This window comes from Chaetodon auriga, chromosome 16, assembly GCF_051107435.1.
Source record: "Chaetodon auriga isolate fChaAug3 chromosome 16, fChaAug3.hap1, whole genome shotgun sequence".
Lineage (NCBI taxonomy): Eukaryota > Metazoa > Chordata > Actinopteri > Chaetodontiformes > Chaetodontidae > Chaetodon > Chaetodon auriga.
In genome coordinates, this window is record NC_135089.1 from 14,241,586 (window position 1) to 14,256,271 (window position 14,686).

The window sequence follows — 14,686 nt, forward strand, 5'->3', positions numbered from 1 at the left end:
AGCAGACTAGACATTTAAAAAAAAACATGGTCAGATTTATTGTTTTTGACAGTTCCGATGTAAGTTCATACAGCATCATGGTACTTCAGAAAAGCCTGAATATGACAAAAGCAGCAACTGGAAAAATGACCCTTTCATAGAGCAAAAGAAGATATGAGCACATTGAATAAAGTGCAGTTTCTCTCCCATTTGGAAACAGAGCCGGACATCATGACATTACAAAACCAGAATCAGAGCTGGGTCCTACTCGAAAGCCTTAGTTGAGCATCGTGCTTTAAAACTTCTACCCTTTACATTCAAGTAATCCCATGTGATGTGACATTCTTTTCACACCATTAAAGAATTTAAATGTAGGTACTGGAAACTGAAAATCATCTATGTGTAAAAAGGCAATAATTATGTTGGTGGCATTTGTTAATTGCTCCCATGTGGCTGGGTTTTCATTACAAGGACTATTACAGGAGACACATGGACATATGGCTGATTTTTCAGCATAATTTCAAGGAGCCTTATTCCAAGTGATGAAAGAAGATATTGTGTTATGTGCAAATTTTAGCCAGAACTGCATCCAAAACAAAGTGAGCTGGTAAACAATTTATGTCATTTCATGATTAGTACAAACTCAAATAATTTGCACAGCACATGTTTTCTGTACTTTAAACAGAAATGAACCTTTAGGGTGAATTTAACTGCAGCTGTTTGTACTTGTCATTCCCTGATGAAAATCATGAATCGCAACCTTTTTATTGCTCCACATTCCCATCTTATTGCTTAAAAACTGTAAACATGAGCTGGACTGAACAACAAAAACTACAATGAAAACCTTAACAAAAGCAGACACTGTTGAGTTGCTGATCAAATTATAGCTCATTTAGTGTAGGTCTGCTTTGTAAAGCCATATAAAAAATAATTTTTTTGAAAAAAGCAGCAATGACACTTCCTCTCCCGAGTGGCTAAAAGCTACTAAAGCTGAAAAAAAAAAAAAAAAAGTCTTCTAAGGTTACGATGTGATCCGTCTTGTAATGACACTAACAGAAAAGAACTCCGTTTTACCTACAGGACGGTGTGCACACAGGACATGTAGGCGGTCAGTTGTAGATCCAGTGGCTGCTGCTGCCCTCCCAGCACTGAAGCTCGCTCTGACGAAACCACAGTGAGATTTCCTTCTGGGCGCTCTCCACCGAGTCGCTGCCATGGATCACATTCCTGCAGCACACGCAGTCATGTTCAGGACACACACTGAAACTGAGGACATTCAGGAGGAGGAGAACCGAACCATCAGGTGATCTTACCTGCCCACATCCACACAGTAATCTCCTCGGATGGTTCCAGGCAGGGAGTCTGCAGGGTTCGTCTCACCCATCATCTTTCGTGCAGTCTTGACCACGTCCAACCCCTCCCACACCTGAACAAATGCAGAGACGTACATGACTGCAACATGCTGAGCAATATTATGGGAGAGTTACTCCTTTGTGTTACACCGATCACTACACCTCTAGTTTCATGACAGTCTGTGATGTGTCAAATATCTCTGCTGACAAACAACATATTTAAGTCACATTTTTTCTTACTGTCATGTCGGCATTATATATTGGCCATCAGCCACTCTGCTCTCTAAATATCTGCATTGGCCATTGAAAAACCCACATCGGTCAACCTATGGTCTCCACTCAATATCAGATGACTTCCTGCTCTAGTAGGACTGCAAACTATAACTTATTATGCCAGTTATTAGGGAAACTAAAAGCCCTCTGACTTTCTGAAAGTCTTTACTATCCGGTAGTCATGTATGATGTATGTGGATTTATGTGGAAGAACCTCACCATTGCTACGATTGGTCCAGAGCTCATGTGGCTGATCAGTCCTCTGAAGAAAGGCTTACTCCTCAGGTCAAAGTAGTGTTCCCTGAGAAGATCCTCAGATGCCTGAGGATCACAAGATAGACATTCAATGAAAATATTTTAAAAAAACATATCATTCATTCATTGTATTAGCCATGACTGTTTATTCGGACCACAAACTATTTTGGAGATATGGGTATCAAGGGAGCACAAAAGGCAAAACACCTCAAATACCTGCATAAGTTTGAGGGCCACTAGTTTGAACCCTCTCTTCTCAAAGCGACCCACAATTTCCCCCACCAGCCTCCGCTGCACTCCATCTGGTTTCACAGCAATGAAGGTGCGCTCATTCACACCAGTCCAACCTAGAAGCAGGAAAAACATGTGTCAAAATTAAGGTAAACCCAACAAGTGCTTAAAATGAAGAGCAATGGCCACCACACAGCTCTGAGCCACTTGCATGCACTTTGATACAGAGTGGAGGAGGCAGCATCATGTGTTAAGCTGATAGTGGCAAAGAAAAGTGTGTAGTAGTGAACAGATGACTGGGGAAAGAGACGATACAGTTGAGTTCTGCGTGGTGCTTTTCGGTCTGATCTGTGTTATACACAGTTAATTTTGCTTGTAGAGAGTCTCTGCACCCTGTAGACACACACATAAAAACCCATGCAGCAGCGCACAGAGATCTGAACTCTACAAAAATGACATGATCTGAAATATTAGATTTTACGTTTCACAGGCCACAGCTAAGGTAAAAACAAATGTAGTCCCCCCACCACCACCCAGCAGGAAATACGCCTGAACCCTGCACTTTGACAACTGTTTCTGCAACAAACCTCTCGGCCACAACCGGCTCAGTATCGATTATTTCTGCCTACATTGCGTCTCACCAGATTTTTCAATCCGTGCTTGTTTCACCACCAAATTCTCAAGTTTAGGCAGATCTCGCTGTGACCTTTTTTTCGGCCCCATAGCGGCTCTCCTCCTGCAGCAGCCTATCAGTGCTCACAGGCTCCACATGAATCCTGAAGGCACCAATGGCAGCTCACTGACCCCCCAGCTATTAATAGCATGATGAATCAACTTATTTTACAGTGAGGACGCATGGACTAGCTGCTGTAAGTGTACTGTTAGTAAAACGCAGACAGTCTGGGTATTAACAGTCACACTTGAAAGCCGAGCGACTCTGCGTGGCTACTGTTTAATATAAAATTAGTTACAAAAGCTCAGTCAAAGTTACTGGAGGCTTCATGACACCACTTATTCACCAGTTAACGTATCCTCTTGTAGCTAGCCGAGGACTGTGTCTGGCGAGTCCGCGTCTCCTGCTCACACATGGCGGAAACTGTGAGCATATTATCCAGAATGAAAGTCAAAGTGACGGCTGTTATCGATACACGAAGTACAAGCAGACATAAACACCAACCTGACTGAAAGATGTGAGCAAATATGGACAGAAACAGGCAGATCATTGTCGCCGGTGGACGGAACAAACTGGAAGAGAGAGGGAGGACGTAATCACGCACGTACGTACGCACGTTGCTTAGGAACGATCCCCAAAAGCGCGGGCACGTGGTGTTCCGAGGCTCACGAGGAGCAAAGTTACGCAAAATCTACGGAAGCCCATTCCCACGGAGAAAGACAAAACGTGCCAGTGTAAGAGAAGAGTTCAAACGTTTACTAGCTCGCAGTATAGCACCCCAAGTCCCAAAATTTATTTATTTATTTATTTATTTATTATCATTTCTAACAATTTACAAGTTAGCACGTCTTCCTAAATAGGTATGTTATCATGTTTACGTCTAATTTCGTAGCCTTTCGCCGCTTTGACTTCAGGTATGTCGATGCCGTCAGACTTGCATATGACACTAACCATGCTATGACGATGCAGACTGCCATATACCTCCGCTGTGGGGCACATAATAACGTCCCACATTTAATGTGGAAGTAGTATAGGTATACCGGTATAAGTATAATAATGTCCTTAAGTGCCATATGCCAAGACAGCAGCACCAACATTCACCAACAGTGACATACCACTAAGTCAGAGTCGACAATTTGCTTCTAAAGGAGCATAACAGCCACTTTTCTTGGCATCACTCTAATTTTGGCAAAGTCATCAAAACAGATTTTAGTTTTTGTAGAGTTTTCATTACTTTCCATAGTGTCCCAGCATGGGCATGTAGGGCTTTTAATACCAAACTAAACTTTGTCTTTGCCCAAATGGTAGATGGTCAAATCTGCTGCCCCTATTTTTCCTCTGCTGGTACTAAAAAGGTGATTTTAAGGTGTTAAACTATCAGTCCCAAGTCATATATACATTAAGTGTTTACTGTGCATTCTCTTTACTTTGCTGGAAGGCTGTAATTACCTCAGTGAAGTTGTCTGGGAAAGATTCTATAACACACTCACAAAAGAATAAAAAACAAACATTGATAGCAGCCATGTTTTATCTCAAATTTAATATTTAACTCATCACACAGACACATATTACATACAGAGAGGCCTGCTTCAGATGAAAATGGCAGAGAACTAATTTGAGTCCAGGAGTTAGTGTGACACTGAGGTGAGGGCTTCCAGCGTACTTGGACAGAAGAACTTATGACTTCTGTTAACACTGATTTGGTCCAAAATGTCCGAGATTTTCAGTTTCAGAACCACACCCATCACACCGCTGTCCCCTCTGTCCTCTTCCTCTCCTGTTCCTGCATACGGAAATAGTCTTTGTTGAACATGATGTCCCTCTTTAACGGCAAGGCCGGCTCCTTGGTCTGTACCCTGCCATATGTTTTCTTGTGCTGGGCCAGCAACATGGCGCGGAGCAGGGGAGGGTACGCGACGTAGCGCACAGGTGGCTCAGGGAGCGGCTTAAAGCTCTTGAACTGCTCCTCCATGTGTTTGGGAATCAGGCGCCAGTCGTGGTACATGACCTTGTCCACCTCCTTAACCTCACTTTGTTTTCCTGCCAAGCAAAAATGCAACAAAGTCACTACATGCAGTTTATTTCAAGAATAATTCTAACTTACTGTTTACTATTTCATGTTATATACGCTAAAATGTTTTAGTTGAGTTTTTCATGTTTCATTTATTTTGTTAAGTGTTCAGAAATATCCATTATATTTTCAATTAATGGTGGATAAAATAATATACTGTTGTTGGCCTCAAAGTAGTCTAATTAATTGTAGTAAGTCTGAAAATACAGCACAGTGTTGGTGACCTCAATAGTAGTTACAGATACATACTGCAGTCACAGATAAATATAAGTTAATATATTGCCAAGCCTTGCTTTCAAATCGAATAAACAGGATTCAATCTTACCTTTGGAGGTGAGGATCCCCCATACTTTGCCATGATCCATATTCTAGAAAACACAAAAATCAGGTGTCATTTGGCTACAGCAATCCTCTCGGCCCCCAGGACAAACCAAACTGTTCATTTCAATCAATCCTACACTTCACTGATAATGTGCAGACTTGACGCTCAGTGGGACGCTCTCACCTCAGATGTGTAGTCCACCTTGACTTTGGTGATCTGCCAGTAGCTGGGCTCTGTGTGGTCCTCCAGCCAGGACTTGCGGGTGAAGAGGCGACCTACTCCGAACATCCTCATGCCTGCCAGCAGGGAGAAGAGGCGACTCTCCCTGCGGACATCCTGCCAGGCCAGCACAGGCAGCATCTTCCCTGTGTTCGGTCGCTTCATCGTCTCATAGTCCAATGCGTACTTCTGGGACTCTCGTGGCCGGGACTTCTGCTCACGGTACGCACGGATCTTCCGAGCCATTTCTGCGATGAGGCGAAGTGGTTTCTTCTTGACCATGACTGTGATGTACAGGAGCTACTCGACAATCCTCACTGACACACACTGGTCGGTGTTTATCCTGCAAGAGATTTAAGTGATTTATGTACATCTGAAACTGAAGGACCCATTGGACCTGTTGGTTACAAAAAAAACTTCTTCATGTAAACCAGTCAGCATGGATTGTCCATGGAGAGCTCAAACATGTAACAGCCCTGAATCAACAAAGCTACCCGTAGTGTTAGCTCACACTGGACGCTAAAAAAAACGTTAGAAAATCTTTTCGTACACTGACAACGACTGAAAGATTTCAATGAACTTTAAATGAACTATCGACAATGTTTATACTCTGAAAATACTTTGAATTAAAAATACCTGTGTCCCTGATGTGAGCACGTCAAATTCCACTTGACCTCCCTAGGCAAGGAACACAACTTCCGCTCACTTGGTCCGACCGCAAAGAGTTCCCTGTGAACACGGCAGTGCATTTCTTGTTCCGCTTGAGGAAAATTAAATAGAAGACAGGTCACATTAATAATGAATTAACAATAATTAGATAAGAATGGATATTTAATAACCTATAAGGATTTTAAAAACAACTTTTAAATACCCGTTAAACTAAAGCAGTGTGCTATTGTGTTTAATGTAGTCTCCACAGTTGTATCATAACTTTAATCAATGTTGGTGTTTTTATTTAACTAATTTATTGTCAACCATATTTTCTGTAAATTTGAAGGTCAAAATGTTGTTTCAAAGCATTCTCCACAGTGCGAGTAACATGATGATTTATTTACTAGTAATATTATATAAAACTGACATGGATTACAGGTGTGATTTTTAGCACAGACTTGAGGCTATTGTAGAACCGAACTGTTTCCATGTTTTGCTTCATTTTGACCACATAACAGATGAAAGAATGTTTTTTGTAACTCAGTTGTTTATTTCACTCCGGAAATGGTCAAATTACAAGTCTTTTTTAAATTGTATTAGTGAATTTGTGACATTTTATGTAAAATGAAAAGCAAAAAAGCAATCCTAACTTTAAGCATTTTAACTGACCGTAAGAATTTGACATCTTGAAATTGAATTTTCCTTGCTACCAGTTTGCTTGGTAATTAACATCAAGTCCTTTGTGCATATTTAGCATTCATTTTATTTTCAGCTGAAAATCATGCTGATAAGTTATACAGAAAAAGATGAGTAAAGGCCTTCACATACAGTATTATTAATATGACATGTTATAGAAGAAACACTTAGATTTTTCCTATTTACAGTAGAACAGTAAGAAAAAGTGCTTGGATGCATCAATGTGAAGACAGATACTGTGAAAAAAAGACGTGAAATTGATCTGCTGGACTACAACTAACCTCTTTGTGATCACATTACAAGATCTATACAGATACATCTGATAAATCATTACAGAACTGGACAGAATTACGTGTCTAACATCACACCACTCATGACTCATGAGCATGGTCCTCTGGTACCTTCACCACTGTCTGTGTGTCTGTGCCTCCATCATGACATTCCTAAACATCCCTTCCACCTGAAAACCATTCTTACACAAGATGCTTGTATTGCATAGTACCTTAAGTCTTCATGAATGTCTACTTAAACCAAGACCTTGAGGAGAGAACATGATCAAACAACAGTGACTGAGGCAGCAGTTGACGTGCTGTGTCGCCTCAATACCTGGGTCAAACATGGTGTTAATCTGTATATTGTTGTGGTTTGATACTCTAAGGAAACTAAATGTAAGAATTATTTCCGTATCTGACCCAGGGGAAACGTTCCCTCTTCAGTCATTACTGATCAATTAATTCTTAAACTGATCTCTAAATCACTCAGCCCATGTTGGCTTGAAAAGTGACTGCGTATCACAACAACCATAGAAACATTACATACCACACCTGCAGCATAACCCACTTCTCTACTGTCCTTTCATATGCTCAGTATATTCAAAAAAATGTGGCTAACTATAGTTTCAGTCACAATTGTGATCACAGTAGCGTAACATTCACTGTGTTTTTAGCCATATTCAAAAAATTACTATTGTTAGAAACACGCTAAGCTGCTACAGGAGCAGTGTGAGAAGTTTCTATAACCATACTGAAACTCATTTTCTGCTGTGAACACTTAAATGGGGAACAAATAATTTTTTGCAGCCAACTTTTCGGCCTACAGGGGCTTAGCGTTTGATACCAAAAGGATTTAGAGTAGAGTACGACCTTAATGAATTACAGTCCAGAGGAGTTGGTAAAGGAAATGATGGAATACTCTTGCATAAAGTACGAAGAAGTTTAACATTAAAACTGCTTATAATTTCATATTTTGTCAATCAAAGAAACTACATTTTTAAAAAGCTCTAAAAGAAACAATAAGGTGTAACAGTGATGAAAAGTTAACTTGACATGTGTGGCAGTCTCTTCTGAGTGACCTACGTGTCTCATGATCAGATTTAAAAGAGCTACACTAAATAACAACATATACTACTCTCGTCTTTTAGAAAAGAGAAACTCGTTAGTTCAGTTTATCAGGTTTCAACAGGAGATTTTCAAAAGCTGGTGACGGATGGATGTTGCTGTAAATGTAACAAATATTTGACTTGCAACTTTTCCTCGGAAGTTTCTCAAGAAACAAGAAGTATCTAATGAGGACCCATAGGTGCAGGAGTTGTTTGGAGACAAAAAGGAATCTTTTCATTTTTGGGGGACTAACAGCTGCAAAGTACATTCAGGATCATTCCACCTCCTAACATTTCAAGTTCTAAACATTTTTGACAGTTTTTGCTTCATAGCTGTAACCGGTGGGTAAGAAATAAAGAATACGAGGTCCTGCGTGTCACCTCCTGTCTGTTCAACCCATGGGAAATAGTGTCCCACTGATTCTCACTTTGTCAACCCAACAGAAAATTGCGGATGCCAGTGAAACACTTAAAAGATTACTGTGATAATGCACTGACAGCATTTCGGTTGTGAACGATATACATTATTTGCATACAGGATGAAAACACAGAAAATATACAGTCTCCCATTTCTGAAACCCCCTTTTTGCAAATATACCATGATGACCACCAAAATTTGGCCACACGTGACTTCAGTGTTACACTGTACAGTCCACCCCTGCACCATTTCACTAATCCCCATACACGCATTGGCAACAGGTTACGCTAGCTAACAAAACGACATCACATTCTTCACTTATTACTGAAGCTGGTTTGGATACTGAATGTGTGATGAGCATGAAGACATCTGAATGGCATGAGAGGAGATCACAGTAAAAACGTGCAGGCAGTAATTCCGCCATCACAGTTTTCCACCTACATACCACTCTGATCCTTCACTACTGGACAACACTGATGTTGAGGAAAGCTTGAGGCAGGTAGGAAACACTAGATTAGATGCCATAGGACAGTAATGTCTACCAGTGTTTAAGAGGAGGTAGGATTTGAGATGTCCAGTCATGTCCAGCGGCATCTCTTCCTCTGACAGGCTTCAGGGTCAGATGTGCATCCCTCTGAGTCACTCTCAGAGGAGGACGGTCCAGCCAAGGGGGGGACAGGCAAGCGTGAGGGGCGCTCAGGTCCATCTGGGGTTTCTTCTGTGGTGCCATTATTGAGACTGAGAACCCAACCCAGTTTGTTGTGGAGCAGCTGACGAAGGCCTGGTGGCAGTGGCAGCACGTCCAGCGTGTCTATACAGTCCGGCAGCAGCTGGCGAAGGCGAGCACAGCAAAGGTAGAGCAGGGAGGTGGGCGCAGAGCAGGACCTGATCACCTTCATGCTGCTCTTCGCTGCAGTGGAGCACGCCATTGGATAAAACCTCTTATTCTGTAGCTCTGTGGCAGCAACACCTAGATGGAGAAAGGAGATTAGAAAGTTTTTATGGTCATGTGTAATATCTTCTTTCTGCTCCAGAATGACTCACCCCACCATTAAGATTCTCAATTTTGCCTTTAAAACACATCATAGGGACGCTTCAGATGCAATTGATAAGATTTGTAAATTTGCACAATTTTGTACACTAATCATTGAGGAGCACTGATCCAATAAGCCAGATCGGTGTCAGTCAGATGTGACACATTCAACAAATTCAGTTTCTTGGTCAGTGTCATAAAATGTCACACTCATTGAGTCACCGCAGGCCGCATGCTCAGTGTTGAGTTCTTCTGTATTCTTGGCCAACCATTACATATGAACAATGTTGACAGTGAGGTATACAGCAGAGCTAGACTGATAAATCAACCAGGTTAATATGTCAGCTGATATTATTGGTACTGGTGTATATGTCAGCCAATATGTAACACGAAATTGCTGTGCTCACTAGTACTAACCTATACACTTGCGATTCTTGAAGAAAGTGAGTGTGCCGTGCCACGTGTCCAGATGGACTCCAATGATGGACCCCTGTCCGAAACGGGAGGAGAAGTTCATCTTGTCTCCTTTATGATGCAACAAGCCTGCCAAAAGGAAGACAAACCCCTGATGTTTAATTTCCACAATAACCACCGTGAGCACTTATTGCTACATCTTAGCATGTTGTGTTAACCTTACCAGTGTAAGAAAGCCCCCAGCTGTCTGTATCTTTTCCCAGCAGGCTGCAGAACGTGTGTCTGTATTTGTCTAGATTGACCTCAGAAGTACCAATGCCAACCATCTGTATAGAGGTAAAGAATCATTCAGAGACAAAGGAGCTTGTACACAAACTTTTGTTCATGAATTAAACTTTTGCCTTAGACAAAACTTTTGCTCTACCTTTGGATTTCTTTAGAAAAATGTGTTTACATACAGTAATAAGAGCAGGTCACTATTAGAATATGTGGGAGTAATTTATGGATATAAAGGAATGTTTAATTTATGCATTGACATGGATAGTTGGTCTGAGAGGGCCTCACTGTCCTTCACAGGGTGTCTGACCTTGTTGATGTTGACTCACCTGATAATGGAAAGGACCTGACGATACGTGATTCTGTACGACGTAATACATACTGTATAAAGCTGAATAAGTTTTTCTTCTTCTATCCATCAAGGCAAAGACTAACCAGAAGTACAAGAGGGTAGAGGTTTACCATGTCTGTTCCATAAACTGGGGACGTCATCTTGATTTCCCAAAAGTGCTGCCCTTCAGCCAGCTCCTTGGAGCCACGGATTGCTGCAGTACCACAGCTGTACTCAGAATGGAAGTTCACTTTGCGATTGTCGCAGCTCAGTAATGTTGCTGTTGACCGGCTGTTGGCATCCCAGACCCAGTCAAATTCTGAAACATCAAAAGTAGTTCATTTAATCATGGCAAATGATGCAAGAAGCTGACATTTTACCTTGCATCAATTAGTACAGAAAAACATTATTTGTATAATCTGTATGTGAGCGAATCACAGAGCTCAATAAAAGATAACATGATTGGCTACAGTGGTGTAACTGAAGTGACATCACTTAATCAACAGGTCAATTATAAAATGGATGCATTCTATATTAGTTAGCCCTTAAAATCCAGCAGTTGTCTTGTACCTTGGTCATCCTCTCCACAGTGACAGTCTTTCACTTGGTGAAAGCCACGCAGACGAGGGTTGTAGTTGGTCTCAGCCTGGGAATCACAGCCGCAGTAGGACTCTCCAGTGACTGGCACTGCACTGGGGACTGGAGGCACCATCACTGCTGAAAAGTCCGCCTCAGAGTCTGAGTCACTGTACTAGAGAACAACAATGTAGACAGAAAGATCAAATGCAAGTGTAAGCAGTATTGTTTATGTAACAACACAGCACTGGTTCTGATGTTAGGCTGCTACAAAGCCACTGCCTTGGAAAATTCATCCATCTCCAGATCTTGATATGTTGCTTTTCTGTCGGTGGGACAAAATTATTAGTTCTCATGCAAAGCATGTAAACAACCCAAACTTTTGCTTCAAGCAGCAGACATAATCATCAACAAACACACATTGTTGATAATGGCCAAAGGCAAAATAGAGGCTGTAAGTTTGACACGGCTTCCTTGGGGCACATTTTCCCTGCTAATGGTGACACATCCAATCTCATGCCTGGAGTGTAAACAACTGGCATCATATGACACCAGCAAAAACTTGGATGCCTAATGACACTCTGTATCTGTTTGGAGCTTTAAGTCCTTGGGAAGACAGCAGCCCTTGTATGCTTACCTCTAGGCGATCATAGCTCCATTCTTCACTTTCAGAGGCCAACACAAGTGCCCGGGCATCAGCATCCCGCCGTATCCCACCCCAAACGTATCGCCATGCACGACTGTTCCTGCTTCGCCTAGACATGGCAGCAACAGAGTCTCACCAGTAGAAGAGCCAGCCAGTCAGATCAGGTTTTAATCCAGATGCTGGAGGAACAGCATCAGTCCAGCTGCTGAAATACAAAATGACTGCATTATTTTCTTGAGGGACAGGCATAAAGACTTACGAGGCAGTTAACCTGGATAGCTTTTGAGACTGCTGTTTGTAGAAGTGCATGTCCTCTGACTCTTGTTAAAAAGACTAAGACTCACACCTGCATAAGCTGTATGACAACATTTTGTGATTTTTTTCATATTGTACTGATGTCTTTTTACACAAGCAACATTTGCTACACATTTCCTTTCTCCACGGCACTCATCAGATTCATCTTACTTTATAGGCAATCTTACCAAATGCAATCTAGCTCACCGAGATACTTTGTAGGGCAACGCTAGGCGCAGCATCCCACATTGACATCGTCTCTCTGTAGGATAATAACTACACAAACATCATCTATCTACTTAATTTACCTTAACGTCCCCGGTCCACAGATCATTGTCACCATCAGTAAAATTATTACCAAGTATAAAATTAAAACAGAATTATTGTTTTCCTTCTTCGCTTCAGTTAGCCACCTAGCTTAGCTAACAGGACCAGCTAACGCTAGCAACATAGTCTTCAGCCTGCTGAACGACGCATGCATTAACATGTTAGCAGGCAAAAAAACAAAAAGATCAGAGGCGTCACAATTCTGGTCAGGCTGCTGGTTATACAAGTGTATATAGCTTTATACACTCGTAGATGCCCTTGACTGTCGTGTGTTCGTGGCTTATCAGCCATGTAATAAAAAAGGGTGACCGGAGGCGGAATAACTTGGCTAGTGATGCAGATTCAGACCTAGCATAAACTAGCTAACTTAGCTTCCGTTAGCAGCGCGCTGCTACCAGCACTGGATTAAAGCATAGCGTTAACGTTACCTGCCTGTTGTTCACAACCAGCATTCACGGAAAATCACTGACGACACCACAGAGACGTCGTTCCTTGAAGACATCTACTGCTGGATAGTTAATTCACGACAACTGAACGAGTAGATAGCTACGCTTCCCGTTTTCCATGACCTACTTTACATTAGTCTGACCGTAAACAATAACAGCCAGGCAGGCTCTGAGCTGCAAACTGTGTTTCACAGGAAGTTTTCAGCTCACATTAGACTCCTGGTCAGTACAGCCGCGGAAGAGTGAGGGCGTATTGCCCCAAGTACTTCAGCTCGATGTTTTCCTGAAATAAAAGTACCTGTGCAATGTCACAACATAACGCCATCACACGTAGAAGCTCTGCATTCAAGATTTTTAAAGGGTATCAGCAAAACAATGTATCAGCAGTAGGAGTACTTCTTAAGAACATTTGCCCCATTTCAGAGAGTTGTGTTGTCATACAAACGATTAAACGGTTGACGCATTTAGGGTAAAATCATTTATTTAAGTAGTAATACCACAAAATAGAAAAATACTCAAACGCAAGTAAATGTCCAGCATTCAAAATGTTACATAAATGATTGCAAATAAATGTATTTAAAGGATAGGTTCACAATTTTTCAAGTATGTCTGTAAACAATAGTCAGGTACTTATCTGAACGTTGGAACATGGTTACATAGTAACCGTAGGTCTCTGAGTACATATGAGTTGCCCCTGGCTCTAAATGTGGCCCGTGACAAGTTTTCCTTGCACGATGTCCCTCTCAGGGAGGGTAACATGCAGATCCTGCCAACAAACCTCTTCAAAACAGCAGGCTGACCGTTCTCTCGAGGTTCTTCCTGCCATTTATCACAGGATAAGTCATTTTCCTCAGAGGACAAGACAGCCTCTACCTCCTTTTCCACCTCCAACACTGGAGTCAGGGGAAAAAGGGGACTCATGCCCCGTTTCCCCTTGTGGCTTCAGTCATTTTTCCAATTTTCCCCTTGGTAGCTTCAGAAAGAGGGGAACCAGCCTGTTTCTCCTACAAAAAACAACTACAGGCTTCTCTGGCACAGATAATATGTACAGGGAGAGCAGAGAGGTAGCCTCAGTACAATCAAGAACAGGTTTTGGTTCACTTGTTCAGGTTTAATCACTTGTCCTGTTCACACTGCTGACTAAAAGATCTCCTCTGAAAGCACTTTCGTTGTAAGTTATGGGGGACAAAATCCACAGTGCTTGTTTTGTGCAAAAATGTGTTCAAATGCTTATGTAAAGCTAATATGAATCTTCAGCACTCAGTGTTAGACAAACTGGATATCAAAGTGGATATCTTCCAAAATTACTGTCTCCATGGTATGAAGTTACCTTTTCGTTTTTTGTTTGAACCAATCCCTCAAAGTAAGAAAAAAAAATTCACTGTCAGTTTCCTATTTTTCTACTTGATGATTGTTATAATTGATGAATTAACATATAAGCCTTATCAATGTTTCAGTTCGTTAAAAGGCAGAGCTACTGTAACTTTAAAAGCTTCATATCTACATCTTGTACTGTTGTTGGATAGATTAATCTATATAACAATGCATCATCATATTTTATTAACTTTTGATATGTTCTTTATGTAAAATCCCAGTCTGAACAGTAACAAGAAACTATATATTAATGTAGTGGAGTAAAAACTGTGATATTTTATGATATTGTTCCCAATTACATTTCACTTTGGTACATTACTAGGTGAACACTGTGCAATGGGTCAGTGTTGTCCTCCTGGAGTTTATCCACTATTGGAATTAGCAGTCAATGAGCCTTCGAGGAGTCAAGGAATCACAAATTTCTATTTCTCAAAAGTCTTTTTTCAGGTGC

General features: G+C 41.4%; 3 protein-coding genes across 7 annotated transcripts; all 3 read right to left on the minus strand.

Moving 5' to 3' along the window:
* Positions 1 to 8: 8 nt before the first annotated feature.
* nme3 (NME/NM23 nucleoside diphosphate kinase 3) lies at positions 9 to 3,366 on the minus strand. 2 transcript variants are annotated; one of them, XM_076752874.1, is made up of 5 exons: positions 3,268 to 3,366; positions 2,076 to 2,206; positions 1,824 to 1,925; positions 1,293 to 1,405; positions 9 to 1,206 (listed from the first exon to the last, which is right to left on the minus strand). In XM_076752874.1, the coding sequence occupies exons 1-5, from the start codon at positions 3,311 to 3,313 to the stop codon at positions 1,089 to 1,091; spliced, it is 510 nt and encodes a 169-aa protein (XP_076608989.1). In that variant the 5' UTR covers positions 3,314 to 3,366; the 3' UTR covers positions 9 to 1,088. The 2 variants fall into 2 exon arrangements, with proteins under 2 accessions (XP_076608989.1, XP_076608990.1); XM_076752875.1 differs by lacking the exon at positions 3,268 to 3,366 and adding an exon at positions 2,732 to 2,842.
* Positions 3,367 to 4,284: 918 nt separating this feature from the next.
* Positions 4,285 to 6,087, minus strand: mrps34 (mitochondrial ribosomal protein S34). The gene is made up of 4 exons (XM_076752720.1): positions 6,012 to 6,087; positions 5,340 to 5,718; positions 5,160 to 5,202; positions 4,285 to 4,803 (listed from the first exon to the last, which is right to left on the minus strand). Exons 2-4 carry the CDS (start codon positions 5,655 to 5,657, stop codon positions 4,508 to 4,510), a joined length of 657 nt encoding a protein of 218 aa, XP_076608835.1. The 5' UTR covers positions 5,658 to 5,718; positions 6,012 to 6,087; the 3' UTR covers positions 4,285 to 4,507.
* Positions 6,088 to 6,560: 473 nt separating this feature from the next.
* spsb3a (splA/ryanodine receptor domain and SOCS box containing 3a) lies at positions 6,561 to 13,116 on the minus strand. 4 transcript variants are annotated; one of them, XM_076753072.1, is made up of 7 exons: positions 12,844 to 13,116; positions 11,786 to 11,999; positions 11,143 to 11,323; positions 10,704 to 10,891; positions 10,189 to 10,291; positions 9,969 to 10,094; positions 6,561 to 9,488 (listed from the first exon to the last, which is right to left on the minus strand). In XM_076753072.1, exons 2-7 carry the CDS (start codon positions 11,909 to 11,911, stop codon positions 9,097 to 9,099), a joined length of 1,116 nt encoding a protein of 371 aa, XP_076609187.1. In that variant the 5' UTR covers positions 11,912 to 11,999; positions 12,844 to 13,116; the 3' UTR covers positions 6,561 to 9,096. The 4 variants fall into 4 exon arrangements, with proteins under 4 accessions (XP_076609187.1, XP_076609189.1, XP_076609190.1 ...); XM_076753074.1 differs by having other exon boundaries at positions 11,786 to 11,996; positions 12,844 to 13,032; XM_076753075.1 differs by having other exon boundaries at positions 12,848 to 12,984.
* Between the last annotated feature and the right edge of the window lie 1,570 nt (positions 13,117 to 14,686).

Excerpts from the sequence above, each read along its gene's own strand:
- nme3 (XM_076752875.1), bottom strand. The coding sequence starts at position 2,813 with ATGGGGCCGAAAAAAAGGTCACAGCGAGATCTGCCTAAACTTGAGAAT. Across the intron at positions 1,926-2,075 it reads TGGCCCTCAAACTTATGCAG|GCATCTGAGGATCTTCTCAG; the intron begins GTATTTGAGGTG and ends TGTGATCCTCAG. Across the intron at positions 1,406-1,823 it reads CTGGACCAATCGTAGCAATG|GTGTGGGAGGGGTTGGACGT; the intron begins GTGAGGTTCTTC and ends GCATTTGTTCAG.
- mrps34 (XM_076752720.1), bottom strand. The coding sequence starts at position 5,657 with ATGGTCAAGAAGAAACCACTTCGCCTCATCGCAGAAATGGCTCGGAAG. Across the intron at positions 5,203-5,339 it reads AGGTGGACTACACATCTGAG|AATATGGATCATGGCAAAGT; the intron begins GTGAGAGCGTCC and ends TGTGTTTTCTAG. Across the intron at positions 4,804-5,159 it reads GGGGATCCTCACCTCCAAAG|GAAAACAAAGTGAGGTTAAG; the intron begins GTAAGATTGAAT and ends TTTGCTTGGCAG.
- spsb3a (XM_076753072.1), bottom strand. The coding sequence starts at position 11,911 with ATGTCTAGGCGAAGCAGGAACAGTCGTGCATGGCGATACGTTTGGGGT. Across the intron at positions 10,892-11,142 it reads CTGTGGAGAGGATGACCAAG|AATTTGACTGGGTCTGGGAT; the intron begins GTACAAGACAAC and ends TTGATGTTTCAG. Across the intron at positions 10,095-10,188 it reads CTGGGGGCTTTCTTACACTG|GCTTGTTGCATCATAAAGGA; the intron begins GTAAGGTTAACA and ends TCCTTTTGGCAG.